General features: G+C 43.2%; 1 protein-coding gene and 1 long non-coding RNA gene across 10 annotated transcripts in view; one reads left to right on the top strand and one right to left on the bottom strand.

Moving 5' to 3' along the window:
* LOC138282336 (uncharacterized) overlaps window positions 1–4,952 on the top strand; it is a 220,335-nt gene extending 215,383 nt beyond the window's left edge. The window contains exon 3 of the long non-coding RNA XR_011200924.1: window positions 3,731–4,952. This is a non-coding gene — a long non-coding RNA (uncharacterized lncRNA). The remainder of the gene's footprint in view (window positions 1–3,730) is intronic.
* PHACTR1 (phosphatase and actin regulator 1) overlaps window positions 1–20,723 on the bottom strand; it is a 1,185,412-nt gene that overhangs the window by 187,886 nt on the left and 976,803 nt on the right. For 3 of the 9 annotated variants that reach the window (XM_069219729.1, XM_069219727.1, XM_069219731.1), the window contains exon 5: window positions 2,604–2,807. The exons of 3 other annotated variants lie outside the window; for them this stretch is intronic. In XM_069219729.1, coding sequence (XP_069075830.1) covers window positions 2,604–2,807 — 204 coding nt within the window. The remainder of the gene's footprint in view (window positions 1–2,603; window positions 2,808–20,723) is intronic. 3 more of the 9 variants (XM_069219734.1, XM_069219728.1, XM_069219735.1) reach the window with 1 other exon arrangement.

The raw sequence follows: 20,723 nt of genomic DNA, 5'->3' as shown, positions 1-20,723 counted from the left end.
GGGTGGGCAATAAACTTAAGGAAATAGGAAAGCTGCTTGGCTTCAATGGATGGGATAGCATAGGTATATCCAAGATAGGAGACCTATTGGAGGGAGGAGACCTAAGACCCTTCCCATTGCTCCAATAGGAATTTCAACTCCTTGGCACACAATACTTTAAGTATCTACAACTGCAACACGCATGGAGAGTGGAAACAATTCCAGATGATCTACTGGAATACTCACCCCTTGAAGGTAGGCTTCTGATGGGGCAAATACCTGAAAAAGCAGTCTCAACCATATTTAAAACCCTAACTAAATATGCCTGACAACCTGCGGAAACTCGAGCACAAATGGGAGGAGGATGTGGGTGAGTTTGAGGAGGTAGACTGGGAGGCTGCACTCATGTTCCCTATAGAAGTGACAATTAAACTCAGGTTCCGACTCATCCAATTCAACATACTCCATAGAATCTATTATGATAGAGTGTGCTAACATAGGATGGGACAGGCATCCTCCACCCGGTGTCTGCGTTGTAACACTCAGGATGGGAGTTTCTACCATACCCTCTAGGAGTGCCCGGTGACACGTATATGTTGGCGAATACTGCTGGCTGAATTGGGCAAAATACTTGAGACGGTGATCCCTGAGGTCCCCAAATACGTGCTGCTGGGCATTCCCAATGATATTGATTTGCCTCGTATAAAACTCTTATTATGCAACCTTGGACTGGTATTCGCAAAAAAGGATCGGCGAGACACTGGAGGGCACCTGAGGCACCAACCCCGATGGAATGGAAGCAAGTGATGGACGCTAGTAGCTTAATGTGCTAGCTGTGCATAATTCCGGAGACACGCTGTTATATTAGTCTCCTCGGACACTCGCAGCGTGATTAACATATCTAAACATTTGAGCACGCTACGTTTGGATTACGCATTTTACTTTGCCCTATCTCAGTTATAAATGGCAGTTCACGTCTTGTGTTGTTCCTAATAGATTACTCGCCACGGTTTTTATGTTAGTTTATAAAGTGTATTATCCATTCTATCACTATAAGGTTACAATTTTCAGAGTAAGCCGCTCCTGCTTATACGTTACATTTTATATATTTTACATTATGCTCTTTCACACTCGTGGGTTTCACTACCCACCGTTTTGCTTTGATTGATAGGCTATATTGAATTTTCAACTAGGGGGGTTACTATATGTTTTACACACTGCCAATTTAGCATTTGTGTTTGCACAGGCTTATCACGGTCCTCAGACACTTTGTTTTTCAACCATCATATCATCTTCTAAGAAATTTGCGAATTCTGGCATTTTGGAACACTGTATGACACTCCTAGCTTTAGGTATGCTCCTTTCTTTACCACTTAGTATCCATATTGATTTTTTCTTTTCTATTTTTCGTTCTGTATACGCGTCCTACTTCTTTTCTTTCTTGAAAAAATGTATATTCTCTCTCATCACGTTCATGTTCTTACACGGACTCTATCTTTAACTTTTGCATCACACGAGCACTGTGGTTTCCCCCTCCCTTTCATTTTCCTTTTTCCTCTCACTCTCTTTCCTTTTTTCCTTTTTCTTTTGGCTTTGCTTCTGTTCACTTAGGCATGTTTTTATGGGCACTTTTGGTTTTATACAATACGACACAAAAACGATAGGTTTATCGTTATCTCTTATAGACGTCACAAAATCATGGCATGAACCGGGCCTTCTCTTCTGTTCATGAATCTTTCTCTCGGCAGAAAATGTATTACTTTTTCAACACTAGTAACATCAGTGTTTGATATATTATATTTGTACATGTCCACAGCCTTGAAAAAGTCTAACCTGACGAAACACGTGTCGGCTGTTGTCTATCTGAACATGAATTCTGTTTTCACCGTCTGACTCTGTGCCCAGGATGTCTGATTGGGCCAGACGTCATCTGTTCACCTAAAGACATCATAAAGGAATAAAGTGGAACTTTTCACCTTTCTAAGATGTGCCGTGGTTTTCTCTTTTACTCTGAAGAGCTGCCAACTTAACATGCAATATCTAAATTTAAGGATCCCCATTAGTGCAAAGTCCTTAGGTACACTAACAGAGTAACTTTCACCCATAGAACGTTCTCCTGTTCGTCATCCTCGAACAAACGAAGGGAATCGCCACTCACGCTGTCCTGGATCCACCCTTTGATACCACAGAATCACCTTCAATGTCTGGTACTCTATTAGCTCAAGGAAGTGTTTCATCTGAATATTTATTAGAATTCAGCTAACGTTATTTAACTGGGTTGTTTATGATCTAAAATCTTGGAAAATTAGGTATTTAGAAAATCTGACCAGGTACAGATGGTAGAAGCAAAATGAACTGATTCCCATGCCAGTTTATACAGCAATACACATTTTACTAACATATATGCATTTTTAACAATACCAGCAATACATCTTGTCAGCAGTTAACAAGTACATAACATTTATATGTGCACATATTCCATAAACACAGTTTAAAATGTTCATGAATTTACAGGTAACATCTAAGCAGGCTACAGGCTTATCATAGAGAAACGATAAATAAATACTTTAGTATAGTAACTCTATGGGGAAAGGAGAGGCACCAAGGCTTTACTGCACACTCACCCGTTAAATGGTTGGCAACCCTGGAAAGGGGTTTAGGAGGCAGGGCAGGGGGTTGCTTGTGGAGGCACAGTTTCACAGGAGTGTCCTCATGGTCTGCAGGAAAAGCAGTAGATTTTTTTTGGGGTAATAGCAGGGTTGATTTAACTGAAGGATCTTGGTGGGATAAGGCTCCCGGTTGGTTGGATGTGGGGCTATCTTCAGACACTGGAGAACACAACAACCACATCATAGACGCAACAGTGTTACAACAAGGCAGCAATAATACACACAGCAGCACAACAATGAAGCTGTCAAAGGATTACAGCATGACTGACATAAATTGAAAAACAATGTTTCATATTACAGAGCACATTAAGTGTTGAAGTCTCCATTAAAGGACAGTGCAACCTCCATAAATCACACATCAATGAATGGCTTCTGATGGTGAGACATCTATATCAAGGACATCACAGAAAGCTCCCTAGTTTATTTATGTATCCTTAGTGGAAGTACAGCAATAAACAAGCATTGGCAAAGCCAATAGGTCTCACTAATGCAAGACCTATTGGATTTGCATTTTTTTCCTTTGTCCAAAAGACATTATTATACAATAGAATATTATAATGTGATTACATGATTAGTTTTCTATAGTATGGCCTGTTATTGTATGGTATGGCCTGGCATTGTATAGTATATTATGGTATAGTAAGCAGACAATTCTAGAAATTAGATCAGTGGCCAGCCTGTCTAATGTGATTAAATAAAATAAAGGCAAAGTTATGACTGGAAACCCAAGGTACATTTAAGACAAGGTGGTGAAGAGACTGTTGACGGGGGAGGGGGAGGAAGAACATCAGCCTGCGTAACAGAAGTATAACATTTGGGTAAATTACTTTTGCGCCTTGTTAAGGAGTGTGGCGAAAGGAAGGGAATTTAGTGTAACTGAAACACATGATTCAAAGAAATGATATTGCTAATGAATAGATTTGTAAGTTGCCAACTTTTCAAATGGTTGTTTCATATGGAATCCATATAACTAAAAAAAGAAATACAGCAAGAGGCTGTTTCTGACAAATACGCATTTTGGCAAAGAATAACCCAATTCTAAAGGTCACTGGCAGTTAACCCTCATCTCCTGTTGCTCATAGGTCTGTCACCTTCCAGAAGTCGCACAGACTGAACCAACACTGTTACCCACAAGGACGGAACACATTGAAGCCATGGATGAGCATTTATAACACACAGTGGCTGATTGTTGTTACTTTGGCTCAGAAAGGAAGATTTATAGGATTGAAAAATATTTCAGAACTTGCCCCAGAATTACCGGGATTGGTGACAACAGTATGTTTGTTCTGATGAAGACTCCACGTGAGTTATCTGCTTGGGGGATGAAACATCGATTACTGATGGGTCTACCCAGGTCATTCAGTGTTGTAGACTGAACCTCAATTGTTCTTTACATTGTGTTTGTAATAATTTTCATCCTCTGGTTTGACCCTTACTTTGTACACATTGTAAATATCTGTTTATTTTTGTCTTTTTTTTTTTCATGGCTCACTGATCTTCACTGTTGACTGTGCCCATCACCTGGAGCACCTTTGGTTTACTAGATCATTCTCCTGTAATCTTCTGTTGGAATATCAAATTGAAACATTCAAAGCTATGTATGTGTATGTTTCTTTGATAGTGCAAATGATTGTTTCATTCACGTATGTTTTTTGAATCCCATAACCAAAAAATTGTTTCTATTGAAAAACTGATATCCTGATAGAACATTTGTTTATTTGTACCCACACTGTTACCAGCACAAGTCCACAAGCAGCCATGTTGAATTATAACTTTCATTGTTTTAATGTAGCAAGTGTTGTGATTAATTAAGCTATTGATACCATGAGGAAAGGCAAAGGTGGCCACAGGTGGTAAATTCTGTAAATTCAGGTATGACATGGAGAGAAAAAGCATAAGTTCCAAAAAGCTATTTATTTGAATGTGCCAACAAAATAATCACATAGCAAACTCTGATGAAACAAAAGTGTATGCAAGACACTATTTTATGTATAATGATTGGAGTTAAAAGTAAACGCAGAACATGCAGTTTTACAGGTGCTGTCTATTAACTACATTGAAAATATATTTAGATTTACAGTTTAACCTGAAATTCAAAGGAAGCTGGAATCATTTACATTTTAATTTATTATATTGGAAACTGTTGTAGCCTGTGTTGGAGTAGCTTTCAATCTGGAATGTTACATATGTCACTATAAGAATGTTATTGTTGGTTCCACAAAGGAATTCCACACAGAGTCAGTTGATATGACTGACAGTGGGGAAGGACTGTGTTAAGCCTTCTTATGTGGAATAAATTCACTCATCAAAGAACAAGACATTTGGAGAGATTATTGTACAACATTTTGGCAATGAGGTTGGGATACAGGTCTGATGCCTGCACTGGGAAAATACACATTTACTTTCAATGAAAACTGAGACCGTATCTCACAGTATTTAACAGAAACTGAGCTATTTGCTTACTTATTCACTTTAGAATGATAGAGTAGTGTATACTCTAAGTAGATGAACTATTATAGTTGGGAAGGCAATTTATATACGTTCATTTAGTAACCATGGTGAATTGAAGTAGTTAAATGTAGGTTTATTAAAATGTTTTGTATATCTCTTAAATTACTTGCTAGCACTTATGGATATTTTATTTATACAGTGTAGTATTGCCGATGCTCGTTAGCCAGTATATATGGAAATGCACATTTCTGACTTAAGATAAGGATGGAGATGCAATCTAGTGATGGATAGGATTTTACTTGTATTATTAGAACATGCACCCATAAATAGGCCATGAAACCTACAGTCACCATAGTTGTTCCTATAGGAAATGGCCTCAGGTGGACTTAATATCAGACTACCTGAAAAAGAGGACATTTGCTCCCCTTTTGTTACATCCACAGCACCAAGTACATTTTAAAGGGGAAAGGCAGAGGTGGAATTGTAAAGTGGAAGGCTATGTTAAACAGAGACACCTGAAAGGACATTACTGATTGCATTCCCATACTAGACTGAAAGGCAGGTTATACTTAGACTAACTTCCCACTGTAACCCACGTAGGTAGTTTGTTTCTGTTATGTGCACAATTCTGTGTGGGGCAAACTGCTCTGATTCCTGAAAATCAAACTTCTGTGTTAAACACCACAACAATCCTCACCCCCCTCCAGCCATATTCTCCTTCAGATTTCTTGCCTCCACAGAAATCTCTGTGGTGGGCACACCTTCTTGTTACACTTGCAATTACCTCCTTCTGTTCCTTCAGGAAATCATCTGTAATCCTGTTAATCCTTAATTTTAAAGTTATGCTTTTCCTCCGATGATTATAGATGCACATTCGTTTTCCGACTGCTGTTGGTTTTACTGAGAGGCCTTTTGAGCTGTATGTCTGCTCACTAATCCATGATAACACAGAATTACTGTTAGACCTGACACCCCTCTGAGGAAGTCCCTTTAAAGTTTTTCCTTCACCCTTCCTATTTTGCTAAATTTGTTTTCATTGGATTTAGGACTTTGCGCTTTATTACTGCTAACAAGTGTTGAAATGCTCATGTCATCACCTTAAAACATGATAACATTGGTCTAAACCTAATTGGCACATTTAATTTACATGTATGACCCTGGTAGATGGTACTAAATGTACCCAGAGGCTGTAAATTAAATGCTGCTAGTAGGCCTGCAGCACTCATTGTTTCACCCACTAAAGTAGCCCCTTAGAACATCTCAGTCCTGCCACTGCAGCTGGTAGTGCAGTTTTAAACTGTCAATTTGGCCTGGCAAAATAAACCTTTTGCCAAGTCCAAACGTTCCTTTTTAATACTTTTAAGTCACCCGTAGTGTAGACCCTAACAGTTCATAGGGCAGAGCACATGGTATTTACAATGTATAACACATGTACTTACGTTTTACAGGTTCTGGCAGTGAAAAACTCCCAATGTAATTTTTCACTGTGGCAACGCCATCCCTCCCATTGACTAACATAGAATTATGGAGCTATCATTACATGTAATAAGTACTAACTTTGGATTGGGAGCAGATAGAGATACGCTAATTAGACTCAAATGAATTGTATTTTTAAATCCTCTTGATGGTAAAGTTAGATTTGTAAGTCACAATTCTGAAAATGCCACTTGTAGAAAGTTGCCATTTTCTTGTTCCAACCATTGCCTTCTGACAGGGTCCTGAATCATTTAACTCCAAATGGCTCTGCTGTTGGGGTTTGTGTACTCCTCCCAGACAGTAATACAAACGGGATTAGGCATAGACTGAATGGGGCATCCTGCCAGGATGGCTGGGGATGGAACTGTACCCTGTCCTTCTTACGTTTGAATGAGCTCTGCCTCCAGAACACTAAAAGAATCCTGACACCAACATTTTGTAACCTGAGACAGTTTGGAGCCATTACATGGGAAGGAAGGGACCAGGGGCGCAACTTGGACAGGAAGATTGCAGAGTGTGCCCTTCAGATTTCCCAATAATCAGGCTGGCACATAATGTTAAAATACATTATAAGACAGGCAGGGTGCACAAGAAGGGCTTAAGGGGCAGTGGAAAGTCAGAGGAATACAGACTGGTAAGGGTAATAAGTGCGAGAAAACACATTATTTTGTGTAATAACCAACACTTTTCAAGTCTTTCCAAACAATGAGAGGGGAGAGAGTGTGGTTGAGTTTGTGTCTTGGTATGTAACAATTCCTGGTGAAATCCAAGAGACACTGCACCCGTACCCAATTATTTATCACAAAATACATTTATAAGGGGGGGAGTAGGATCCCAAACACCCCCACTGAAGTCATGCCCCTGGAATGGATGGTCCGGAACCAAATGTGGGTGTAGGACAGGGAGTCCTCCCACACACAAAGGCAGGCATCAGGTGTATATATATTGGACTCACAGAACCACTCTTCAGATCACTTCTGCACCTGGGAAAACCCAGAAGAAGGACTGCTCTGCTTCCCTGCTGCTGAAAGCACTGTTCTGCTGCCCTGCTGCCTGAGGAAGGAAGACTGGACCTGATCCTTGAACCTGGTACCAAAACGTTGACTCCAAAAGCTAGCTTACTGTTTTTATATGCATGATACAGGGACACAACTAGCTCCTGAGACCCAGCAGCTACATGCCTGCTGCTGTTGCTCCAGGGTGGAGTGAGTCTTAGCCCCCAAGTGGTGTTGCCCAAGGTCCTGGTCCATAGGTGTGGCACTAAAGTGGCCTTTTCTTTCCAAAACACAAAACCTGTGCTTTAGAACATTTTTCAGGAGCAAACTGCTCCAAGAACCGACAGGAGACCAGGCTCTACCTGCAAGCTGATCCGACAAAAGTGCATCGCTGGTGGGAAAAGAATTGTCACTGCTCCAGCTATGCTCTTCTCTGCAGCAGCAAATCTTCTTCAGCTGGACCTTCTGGCAGTGGTATCTGACCTTGTGAAGCCCTCTTTGGCTACATCCTGCTACCTTGTCCCACTGGGGGAGTCCAGGTTCTAGGAAAACCTCTAAGTTTAAAGGAAGGTATCTTCCTTGGGCCTGATGACAACCAGCACCCATCGATGATGACGACAACCTCCTTGGCTTGGAAATCCAATTCATCCCACTATGAGTTTTTATGACTTCATCAGCTGCTTCACCGAGACTTATCCAGCAGCTCCCCAACGTTGGCTGCTTGTCCTCAGATACAGTCTGCTCTTCTGCCCCACTGAGACTAAATTCTCTATAACTTTTTAAATAATGTTTTCCAAGTCTGAAGGCTGGACCCAATCCACCCTTGTATCCAATCCACACTCCACCGATATCTGCCTTAACTTTTGATTTTAACCCGGTTTCACGCAACCAGATACCTGCGTTTGGCACTTCGATCTTTTAGGCACTACATTTCACAAAAAACTTCAAAAATTTAGAGTTCCTGTTTGGATTTAATTCATTTTTGTGTCATTATAATTATAAAAATTTGGGGGGGTGGCTATGCAAGCCAACATGGTGGCTACATTTTAATCAGACTCCGCACTAATCTGCCCAAATTCTGCCTGACCGAGCAGCCCCAGATGGACTTGGGGGCCGCTGGATCACTTGTGGTGGCTGGCGGAAGAGGCAGACCCGGCTGCTTGGGGTGGAGGAGCAGTTAAGCTGGCGCAACATGCCTACCTACGGTGCCTGTCTAGCCTTAAGATGAGCTGCATGAGACAGACTTGGGCCTTGGCAGTTCCCGGGGCTGGAGCACCCTTGTCGGGGGTGCCCAGAAGCTGGCCCCCTGCTTTTGGCAACTGCGCCGCCCTGGGAGACGGGGGAGGACGGCAGACAGGCAGTAGACTGGAGGTGAGGTGGGGGGATGGCTGGAGGGTACGTGTGGGCGGCGGGGCCTAGGTCGTAGCAGAGGTCCTGCCCCAGTGGAGGTTAGCAGCCAGGCCATGTGCCCCCCCTTCCCAATAAGGCAGCATCCTGGAGGACCAAGATGAGGGGGACAGCTGGGCTCCTGAGGATTCTTCCCCCCCGTGAACAGCATTGTGGGGGACTGAGGCAAGGAGGTAATTTAGGCTCTCATGGACTGGTGACTCCTCAAATGCAGGGGGAGCAGGCCAGAGAGGTGTGACAGGCCGTGGGAGGAGAGTTGAAGACTGGCTTGAGTTGGCGAGTGAGGGGCCCCTGGACACCGGTCCAGACCTGAGAGGTCAGTCCTCAGGCTTTGTGCCAGAGGTGCCCACTGGGCAGCAGCCTGGCGGGCCTTACGTCCTGGTGGCTCCTTCCCCCCACTAGGTGTGGCAGTGCCGCAGTGGACTGACGAGAGGGCAACTGGGCCGGAACAGGCTGTCGCCACCCACACAGGCCCAGACAAAGATGGATCAATACATGATCCCCGCTCCCATGGTGGGCGGTGAGGCTGGAGTGGCCGGTTCCTTCCTGGGGCCTGCGACATCTCAGCTGGACCTCAGTGCCATCCTTAAGGCAATCCAAGACTCAAGGGAAGCCGTGGACCACAAGGTCGATGAACTCCGAAATAGACCTTTCACTGATCAGGCAGGACTTGCGGGGAGTAACAGGAAGGCTCAACAAGGCTGAAAAGCGTATCTCTATTACGGAAGACAAGTTGGCCACCCTCAAGAACCAGGTCTCGAAACGCATGTTTTCGATGGCTGTACTGCATAAACGAGCAGAAGATGTGAGGAGCAACAATTTGCCCCTGGTGGGCCTACCAGAGACCTTGGATGCTCATGATCTAGCCATTGCACTTGAGAGGTGGTTTTGGACCTGGTGCCTGCAGAGGAACTATCCTCCACCTTCATTATAGAACGTGCACATCATTAGTTGGTGCCTCGGCTGCCGATCATCATGAAGATCCTGCATTTTAGGGGCCGCGATGCAATATTACGTGAGGCCAGGACCCAAGTGGACCTCTGGTATCAGAATTCTGAAATCTTGATTTTTCCAGACTCCTCCAGGGCAGTGCAGCAAAAGAGCAGGTCCTTTGAGGCTGTTAAATAGAAACTACGAGCACTGAATCTTCGCTACATGCTGCTCTTCCCTAGCCGCCTGAAAGTAATCTTCCAATCCAAAAAGCAGACATGGGAGTGGGCTGCAGAACTGAGGCCTGCGGACAGGAGAAAGGGGCTCGAGATTCTGGTGGGGCCCCCCCTCCTGGCATGAGTATGGGGGAAGAGCTCCTGCTCGCGGAAGTCACAAGCTGAGGCTGGGGAGCGGAAAGAACATCTGGAGACCTCACCATTGCACGGCTGGGGGTGGAGACAGCTCTGGACACTGCCCTGGTTGCCATCTCTGCCCTCTTTGCAGGGATGGAGGAGACGCCAATCCTCTCGGACTGATCATGGGCGATGAGGACTGGAGAGAGGTGGGGTGGCCCGGAGACTGGGGCCTGAGCCATAATACATGCCAGCTGCCGGGGCTGTTGGGCCTGAGGTGGTTTGTGGCCTGGGCAACCAGAACTGCTTCATATTGTTTCATTAGCTATGATCAGGTGGCACATCTGTAATTAAGGCACTGTTAAGGTGCGAGGACCCCTAAAATTTAGTTGTTCTATCTTGCTGGTTTGTAAATGTGTTACAAAAGGGCAACAAATAGTTCAGGGTTAGAAGTATGGGGAGGGATGTGTTGGGGGGTTCATGGGGAGTTGTATTGCCATTTTTGTTAACGTTTTCTCTTCTAGGTCAACCATGTACATAGAGAGTGCCATGTACGCCGACGCATTGCCTCCAGGTGCCTATGGTAGCCCTTGCACTTGGCGGATTGGACCGTATGAGGGACCTAGGCTGTGTTCAGCACCTATTTACAAGTCAGCACTATGTTAACAATACTCTTGGAACGTCAGCTGTCCTGCGATATATTGAGCAATATTGCCCTGGTATTGTTCTCCTGCAGGAGACCCACTTAGTAGGGACCCAATGTATGTTTATCGGTCGCTTCGGCTATGACCGCTTGTATCACGCTGGATTCTCCAGGGCTACTGGGGGTGGCCCTCATGCATCATAGATCGCTGCCCATGTTGGTGGCCAGGGCACACCAACCCCCCAGGTGAGGTATGTCAGAGTGGAAGTTTGCCTGGTTGGCAGACAGGTCAACCTGATCTCCTGCTATGTTCCTCCGCAGCTTCTTTGGCTCACTCTGGCAGGGCTATGCTCCTTGCTGCTGTCCCTCCCACAGGGTACTGCAATTGTAGGGGGGTATTTTAATGCGGTCCCGGATCCTTTCCGGGATAATTCTACTGCCCCTGTCCTGGCTGGTGGGCCGGATTGATGTGCCTGTCGACATGGGCGGACTCCATGGGCCTATGTGACGTGTGGCAGTCTTGGCACCCGCAAATGAGAGCGTTTACCCACCAGTCTGCGGCCGCTCATACAGAGGCGCAGATAGACCTGATTTGGCTCCCGGCAGAGGATCTCCTGGCCTTCACCTCGGTTCAGATTCTCTCCCGTGGTGTCTCCGACCATGCTCCAGTCCTGCTGAGCTGCCGCGCCCCCGTGGAGACCCTGCGCCCGATATGACTCTTTAGTTCATGGTACTTGAAAGACCCTGACTATGTTGGCTTCATAAATCAAGAACTAGGAAACTACTTTAGGGAGAATGCTGGGTCAGTGGCTTCAGAGGTGACCCTCTGGGCGGCCAACATACCCTCTTTGAGGGGCTTCATCAAGGGGTATGTCAGGTGGCAGAAAGCCCGGCACTCTCAGCAGATAACCAAGCTGGAGGGCGAGATGGCGGACCTGGAGCGTCAAGCCCGGCAGTCAGACGGGGAAGAGCCGGTGAGACAGCTGGCGCTCTTATGTGCGGATGTCAGGCAGGTGTCTGTTGTGTAGGCTAGACGATGTGGGCAGGCCTCGACCCAAGGGGTCTATGAGCTGGGTGATATGACCGGAAAGCTGCTCTATTGGTTGGCGACTTCTGATGCCTCGGCCTGGGTGGTACTGCTCATTAGAGATTGCACTGGCTCTATACAGGAGAAGCTACAGGCGATTGTCCACACTTTTGTCTTCTTTTATAAGGACCTCTACACACAGGTCTCCCAGCCTATGGAGGAACAGGAAAACCCCATCCTGGAGGATAGTCCGCTGCCCTCCATTCCAACATCTTTGACCAAAGATTTGGACCTAGACTTGACAGAGGAGGAGGTGGAAGATGCCATCTTAGGTCTTCAGTCTGGGAAAACCCAGGGCCCTGGTGGGTATCCCATTGAATACTATAAAAGGTTCCGCTCCCAGCTTTGCCCTACTTGGTGAACTTCTATAAAGAGGTGCTCCAGCACAGCTCCTTCGCCCGGGCCTCGACTGCGCCACAACTGTAGTCATACCCAAGGGCGACCTGCCCTGGGACCAATGTTCATTCTACCGGCCCATTTCGCTGATCAGTGCAGACAGTAAAAGATTTGCAAAGGTCTTGGTGACCCGACTGGCCCACACATTGCCCTACCTGATCCACCTTGATCAATGTGGGTTTATGCTGGACAGGAGCATGCGCCACTGCATTCTGTGGATCCAGGTGGCCCTTCGCAGACAGAGACTGGAGGGCAGGTTGGCACTCCTCCTGGTGGGCTTCCACAAGGCTTTTGACAGCCTGGCTTTGATCTTTCTTGAGGAGGTCCTGGTGCAAATCGACTTTGGCCAGATATTTAGGAAAATGGCCCATCTTCTTTACCACGACCCCTGGGCACAGGTGCGTGTCAATGGTATTATGTCAGATCCCTTCCCGATTAGATGAGGAATGCATCCGGGTTGCCCCTTCTGCCCCCTACTATTTGCCCTGGCCATTGAGCCGCTGGCATACCTCCTGCGTTGTGATCCGCTTATCCGTGGCTGAAGATGGGGGATCGGCCAAAAGGACTGGGTGTCCCTATATGCAGAAGACATCCTGGTGTTTCTGGGGCGGCCTCAAAGCTCAGGACCCCATTGCCTTGAGCTCTTGACATTATATGAGGATGCCTCATAGCTGCGCTTGAACCCTAGGAAGCCACTGCTGGTGGACGTGCGAGGAGGTACAGGGGGAAATGAGTGGTGCCCGCATAACCCGGTGAAGCGAAACACTTTAAAATACTTGGGAGTCCATCTCTTCCTACTCCCAGACTTGGTTTGGGAACTAAACTTTCAGCTCCTGTCCAGCACCCTGGATGAGGACCTGATCCGCTGGCATCGACTGCCACTGAACCCATTAGGTTGCAAGGCTCTCTTCAGAATGATTTGTCTCCCCCGCTACTTGTATGTCCTGACTAACTTTCCCTACTTGGTACCCCGTGCCCGGTTCTGGTCCCTTACATCTAAGCTAACCTCCTTTATATGGGTGGGAGGGCAGCATTGCGTGGCTTTCAGCTCCACACGGAAATCTCCTTACAAGGGTGGGCTGGGGATACCAGACCTTTACTTCTACTACCTTGTGGCCCAGTTGGTTCTGGTCAATGAGTGGTTCACTGGGGGGTGAGATGACCCAGCCTATCGCCTGGAGCTCTGCCACCTGGGATTCAATGGCCTGCTGGGATTGCTATATGGTGGTCTAGCCCTCTGGGCTGCCCCTGAATACACATGGGTAGTCGTGCAGTGTTGGAGGGCGGCTCTGCGGCTGACTGGCTGGGATCAGCGCTTTACTAGGCTGACACCTTTGTGGCAGGGCACATGGTTGCAGAAGGTGTCCCAGGTGGAGGGCTTTAGGCAATGTGATAACATTGGGATTACCTACTTGGGGGATGTGTGCAGTGGCAACCATTTGAAGTCTTTCCAGCAGCTGGAAGACCACTATGCCTTGGCCAATACCCAATTCCTTCGCTTCCTCCACATGTGCCACGGGCCCATCTGCCGCCCGACTTGTCCTTTCCTGATCATAGCCCTCTTGAGGTGAAACATCTCATGGGATGCCTAGGGAAGGGTGCCATTATCCAAATGTATCACTTGTTGCTTACTAATGCATCAGATGGCCTTGCCAGGCTGCGGGACAGGTGAACAACATGGGTGGGAGAACTGGATGAGGACGAATGGAGGGAGGCGTACCTCGCACCTAGAGAACTAGCTATATCTGCAAGGTTGTGGATGGTGCAGCTAAATGACTTCCACATTACATATCTGTCCCCACTGCGCCTAAGACGCATATCTCTGGTGACCCCTCATGGCTGCCTGAGATGTGGTCATCTAGAGGCACATCTACTGCATGTGGCCTTGGAGTGCTCGGCAGGGCGTCCCTTCTGGGTGGGTGTGGAGCGGGAGATTTCTGGGGCATTCAATTGAGTTGACTGTCAGGCTGGCTCTGTTGAGCCTTCTTGAATTGTTGAGGGGGCCAAGATCTGATCAAATATTTGTGGGGGTTGCATACCCCGTGGCCAAAAGAGAGATTGCACAATTATGGAGAAGGTCGGTGGGTCCGTCAATTTTGAAATGGCGAGCGGAGGTTGACTGGTGCTCTCAACTAGAAAAGCTGACCCATGAGGCACGTGGCTGCCCTTGGAAATATGAGAAAATCTGGGGGAAATGGTGGGCCCACCATGGGTTGATTTTTTTATCAGAGTAATTATGTTTTGGTTTGGGAAGAGGGGAGTATTGTTAACTGCAAGAATTGTAACGATCTGCTTCAACCGATCGTGCTGTCATGAACTTTCTGTTATGTTTTACTTTTAAATGAAATAAAATTGGATATTAAAAACAAATATACTATTTTTCGAAATTGGTGTAGGATGTTTCTTGTGATGTGCTTGTGTGGTCCATAAATACATTACACATTACCTCTAAGTTAAGCCTGACTGCTTTTGTGCCAAGCTACCAGAGGGTTAAGCACAGGTTAATTTAGTGACTTTTTCTGGTTCACCTTGATAAGGATTGTGTCTGTCATTTGACTAGGGTTTCCATCTCTATCAATTGCTAACACAATTTAGTACAATTACATAAAGTAACATATCATAAAATAACATAACATACCGAAATATAACATTTCATTTCACATCATGCATTTTATCATGAGCCACCCACGGAGAAAATTCCAGGTTGCATTGACACTTAACTTTCAAATGCCACAGTGGTACATTTGAATGGAGTCCTTATTGTGAACTTAGCTACAGCTATATTATATAAAAAATGCTACCATCTATAGATACATCTTCTGAAGTTTCTGCTACGTTTTCTATGACAAGTCTTTGTCAGGACCTTATATAATTGTTAGATATGTAAAGACCTTATTACGATAAATATTATTTTGTAGAATTAACGCACATTTTATTAATATTCAGGGGGCTGTGTAAAATGTACACATCTAATTAAATTTTTTTGATACGAAAATGTAACCCATTCAAATCTGGTGTTTTGGAAAAAAAAGTAAAGTTGTAATCTGGCATAATACCAAGGACACCCTTCATATTAGTCACACTTTTATAATATTCAGCTCTTTTTTTAAAATCTTATTTCTATGAATGTAAACGTTTCATAAAAGTACATTCACCTTTATCATTTCCAATAAAATGTGATAGGGTTATTTTTTCACATTGTTTTTGCATTCTAGCGATTTTAGCATGAAAACATGGAAATACTATTAAATGTGTATTGTTCACATTTGGAGTAACAATGGCTAGCTAATGTAGACCTGCCTTTTAAAATGGCTAATTTTTGGTCCATCTTGTTTCACATGACGTGCATTTTTATTTCTAGGAGGAGACAAGCATACAAATAACAAAGTAATGCGTCTTTGCATTCTCATGTGAAAGATTTTCGTTTACATGATAACTACAGAATGTTAATTGGTTGTTACAGTATATCTGCGGTGTGCACGCTGGTCCAATTTATTCTTGTTTTTTGCAGATACCGGTAAGTTTGTAGAGAAGCTACATTATGTAGGGTCCTGAGAAACTGATGAGCCTTAGATTGTACCTGTGCGCCTTAACCTGATTGGAGAGTTTATGGGACCCATGTTTAATTGTAGCAAATTTGCATGATTTAAGCAAGTGCTGAGCAGAACTTTTCCAGAACGCAAAGAAACATGCCTTTGTCCCCTTCTGAGACAGCTTAGAGAGGGGTAAGGCACTATCTTTAAGGGAACTGATTTACGAAACTTTTTCCTTTGAGACAACTCATAAATAATTTGTCCCTCTACTTCTAAAAACTTTGGTTACTTGAGCTTTATATATAATAATGCCATAATGTATTGAATACTGATTGATATTAATTTGATGATTTTGAATCTGCAACTTTTCAACCTTTTATGGTTTGAAAATGTAACGACTCTGTCTTCCTTGTTGAGCCTAATGTGCTTCACATTAGTTAAGAGTGTTCATTTGATTTCGATTCATCTGATCGCACTTTATGGGCCCCAAATGTGCACGAACAAAAGCATTAACTCATACATCGTGAGTACTCTTAAAACATAGAGTTATCTCCAGTGTCCAGGTATGGGTATGGCACGCATCTTATTCTTCTATAAAATCCCATTTTTTAAATTCAAATGCTCCATTTAGAATGTTGTCACAGTGTCAAAAGCTGATAACTATTTGTGTATTTCTTTTTTAGATTTTCATATAGCGCAGTCTGACCCCTTTGGAGGTGTTAGAATGATTTAAATGATGATATGGTAACATGACTAGCAGCCGTGAGAGTGGACATTATATCACATAAAAGAACAACATTAAGGAAGATGCATGAATTTAAACAGGTAAGCAACAGCCATAATGAGGGACATGAAAATGTTGCCATGGTATGACATACAGGCCCATATTTATTCTTTTTTGTGCCTGATTTGCGTAATTTTTTTATACAAAAGCAGCACAAACTTCCAAAATACAATTATATATTGCACGTTTGTGCCGCATTTGCGTAAAAAAATTACGCAAATGCAGTGCAAAAAAAAGTATAAATATGGGCCATAGTTTCCAAGAATAGCAGGCCTTGCTGCAGGCCGAAAAATGAATAGCGAAAAAATGAAAAATGTAAGGTAACTCCCTCAATGGCTAATTAGTTAAATGACTTGAAGAAATGGATAGAGGCAGAATTGGCAGCAATGGCTACTCACAAAAGAAGCGTAGGGAAACAACTGAAAGAATAGACTGATGGTTTGTTTTTAAAAATCTTAGATAAGTAAGATGAACTCCCTTCCTAATGTGGGAAGACGGAAACAAATTCATGGGGCTTAGAAATTGGCATAATAAAGTTACAGTTATATCAAAGTCATTGAGTAAGCACAATACCAGCTGCAACTTTAAATATGTTTAATTATGAAAGACTGTGGAATATAATTATCATTCTAAATGTACACTGACCCTTTTTTATTTTCTAACTATTGAATTCCTTCGGTGTAACTGGTGTTACTTTTGTGGTGTCATAATGAAAAACAACCATTTGCGATTCAATTGGTCTGGCATTTGCTTGAGTTAGAACTATTGGTGTTGTAAATTCATAACTGGGCTTTTCTTACTACATAATTTGGTCAACCTTGCCTCACAGTTTGGTCTTTTCCTGCCACATAATTCCAGGTTCCTACATATAACTAAAATATTTCCATTTACCTTTTCTCCATCTGCAGCCAAAAATGAAAATGTTGCCAGTTGGCATCATAATTTAATTGTGCCATGATAATTCCAATTTCTACTTTCACCACCCCACCATCAGGGTTGCTGGTTGGCTAACACAGTTCCTAAAACAAGATAGCCACGGAGGAGTAACGAGAGAAATACATTAGGAGGGTCACCCAAACATATCAAGAGGGTTCAAACAGTAATAGTGTAATAAAGATGTTACGTTGGCCTGAATCAGGGTCATAATTTCAGTAAGGAGAGATTAATAAAACATATGCAATTATTATATAAACCCAATAAAAACCTTTATCAGAAATAGTGTGGCATTAGACCGTAATGCTCAGAATAGCCCTTAGAGGACAGCCCAATGAATATAGCATTTGTAGGAAACATGGTCATGTTACCATGTAGTTAACCCATAGAGAGCGTAAGCACATGAAAAGAAAATTACGGAAAATATTGCAATGTAATCATGTATTTAGCCCTTAGAGGGAGTAGTGCATTACACATTTCTAAGACTAGCAGGACTATTACAATGATATTACAAACAAGGCCCCTAAAACATAACTTCTCTCAGCTGTAAAACAAAAGTGCCAACCATGAAAAAGCTTTAAAAGATAATGAATGGTGTTAGGGGTTATTATTCTGGAGTCCCCACTCACATAGTGTGGGGACCCAGAGATGATGTAGACAGAAAGAGCACATTGAGGTCGGTGTTTTGAAGGTAGTCTAAGTGTCCTAGGACTACCACAGGCTGAATTGTGAGCAAACATGTTTTGTAAAAGTAATGCCCTGCAAAGCATTATAGGACATTTTTCTGTGCCACAAATATTTTATGTTGATATGACTGTAATGTTTAGAACAGCCCCTAGAGGCCACCATAATGAAAATGGCATTTGTAAGAAACATGGTTATGTAACTATACAGTTAGCCCCTCAGAAAAAGAAAATGGCAATAAATAATGCAGTTTAACCATGTATTTAGCCCCTATAGGGCATAGTGCAATACATATATTCAGGGGTAGCAAGCCTATAAGAATGATAATACAAACAAGGCCCTTAAAAAACAAACAACTTCCAACTGTACAAAACAACAACAAAAAAGTTTCAGCCATGAGAGAGCCTAAACAGACAATAACTTGTGAGAGGGGTTATTATTTTGGTGTCCCCACAAACCTAGTGTGGGGACCCAACAATAATGTAGACAGAAAGAACATGTTGTTGTGAATGTTTTAGTGCTGGTCTATTGTCCTAGGACCATCACAGGCTGAGTTATGAGCAAAAATGGTTCGTAAAAGTAATGCCCTGCAAAGCATTATGGGTTGAGTTTTCCCAAGTGCAGTGAATATTGTAGTATCGGCTCTCCCGCTGTGCCGGGAGAGCTGTTTTCAGTTTGAGGATTTCTGTTTTACGTAAAGCATTCACCAATGTCAAGTGTTTTAAGGGGAGAGGCACAATAGATGATTCTAATTAGGTAACTGTGAACAATGTGACTAGCGTTCTAATACCACCGATCAAGGTCACGCTGTTTTGCCTTGGCCACCATGCAGCAGACAGGGGAGAGACAAGAAATCGTTCACCCACGCCGAAGTATATAAACAGTCGTGCAATAACTCATGTAACAGGGGCAGTCTGCAAGGCGTGACAACAGCTCAAGGTGGGACAAATGTAAAGCATTTACCAATGACATCACATGATTTTTGAAAGGCAAGCCTACGAATGAGTGAATGCGATGGGCGTGATATGGGCATGGTTAAAAGTTTACAAAGATCAAAGCACTTGCGTGCTTGACCTAACAACCAATGAATCCACAGGCTCTCACAAAAAATGTTCTAAATCTACCTGTGAGGGAGTTTCTGTAAATGGTAGTATGATAAACATAAGGGAGTGCTATTCATATTTCCAGAGAGGGGGTGTATTAAATACTAGCATAGTTAAATATATCAGAAAACGTAGAAAAAACTTACATGAATTAATTTAACAGCCAATCAACTGAGGATGAGAATGAACTCTAAACATTCATTTGTTAAGAAAATTTGATGGTTTGATAACCATATGAGGGGGCAAATTGAGGACACGTTATGAAATGTTGAGAACATATAATGCTAAAATGATGTGAAAAGCTAATATTGCTTAAAACTTGTGTTAAATGCAAAATTGTAATAGGCAACCACACCTAAACACGCTAGGCCTGAAACACTGAGATACTGCTACATTAATAGTTAACAAAATTTAAAGAATTGTAGAATCAGCACAAGTTAGATCTTGACCATTTTAAAAGAAGTTGTTTTCATAATGAATAGTTGTCATGCAAAATGTTTTCTTTCCGTTTCACAGATGTTTCTACTTATAGAGACTACTGTTGGCTAATGAATAGACTTGTTAATTAGAAAGAGTGATATGGGGGTTCACACACAGGGATTCAAATAATAATAGGAGGATGAATCATGAGGAACTAGATGAAATAGTTAAACAATAAGACAAAGTTGCAGCTTTAGAAGTTGCTGTTCGAAGACTATTGTGTTCCTATGAGAAGATAGTATGTGAACATGTTCCATGGGCGCATCGAAAGCTGATTGGTCAACTGAAGAAAAAGCGCAACAAGTTTTGCAACTTTGATTTTGTCTCTCAATGACAGTGCATGTTCCTAGAGTAGGTTACCCTTATTGTCCTTTTCATTCTCCCCTTAGCATATTTGCCACGCAGATATCTCCTTTTTTCCATGCTAGAGACTCTACTGAGGTTCTTGAACCTTTCTTCATGAAACATCCTGCTTTGATTTCGGAGGTGACCTTTGATGCTAAAGGTTAATGCTTATGATCGATTTCTCTCTAATCAAAACTCTTCATGGGTTTCTGAACTGACACATTTTATTCTCATTCCTAGGACACGGATTCTTTCCTTTGTGGGACATGCTTATTGCATGTTATTGTGATTTATTGATTACATATTAATTACTGATATTTCTAACAAAATTCTAATGACTGAGATTAATAAACTTTAATGTGTGATTTTTTAATAAAGATGAACCACTAAAAGATTTGAAGATTAAAACCCCTTAACTCACACAAATTCTCTTTATTGAGTGACAGAGAATATAAATCATGACACATCTAATGTG

This window comes from Pleurodeles waltl, chromosome 2_2, assembly GCF_031143425.1.
Source record: "Pleurodeles waltl isolate 20211129_DDA chromosome 2_2, aPleWal1.hap1.20221129, whole genome shotgun sequence".
Classification (NCBI taxonomy): domain Eukaryota; kingdom Metazoa; phylum Chordata; class Amphibia; order Caudata; family Salamandridae; genus Pleurodeles; species Pleurodeles waltl.
Note: the sequence above shows the minus strand (reverse complement) of the source record. Positions and strands in the feature narration are given on the sequence as shown.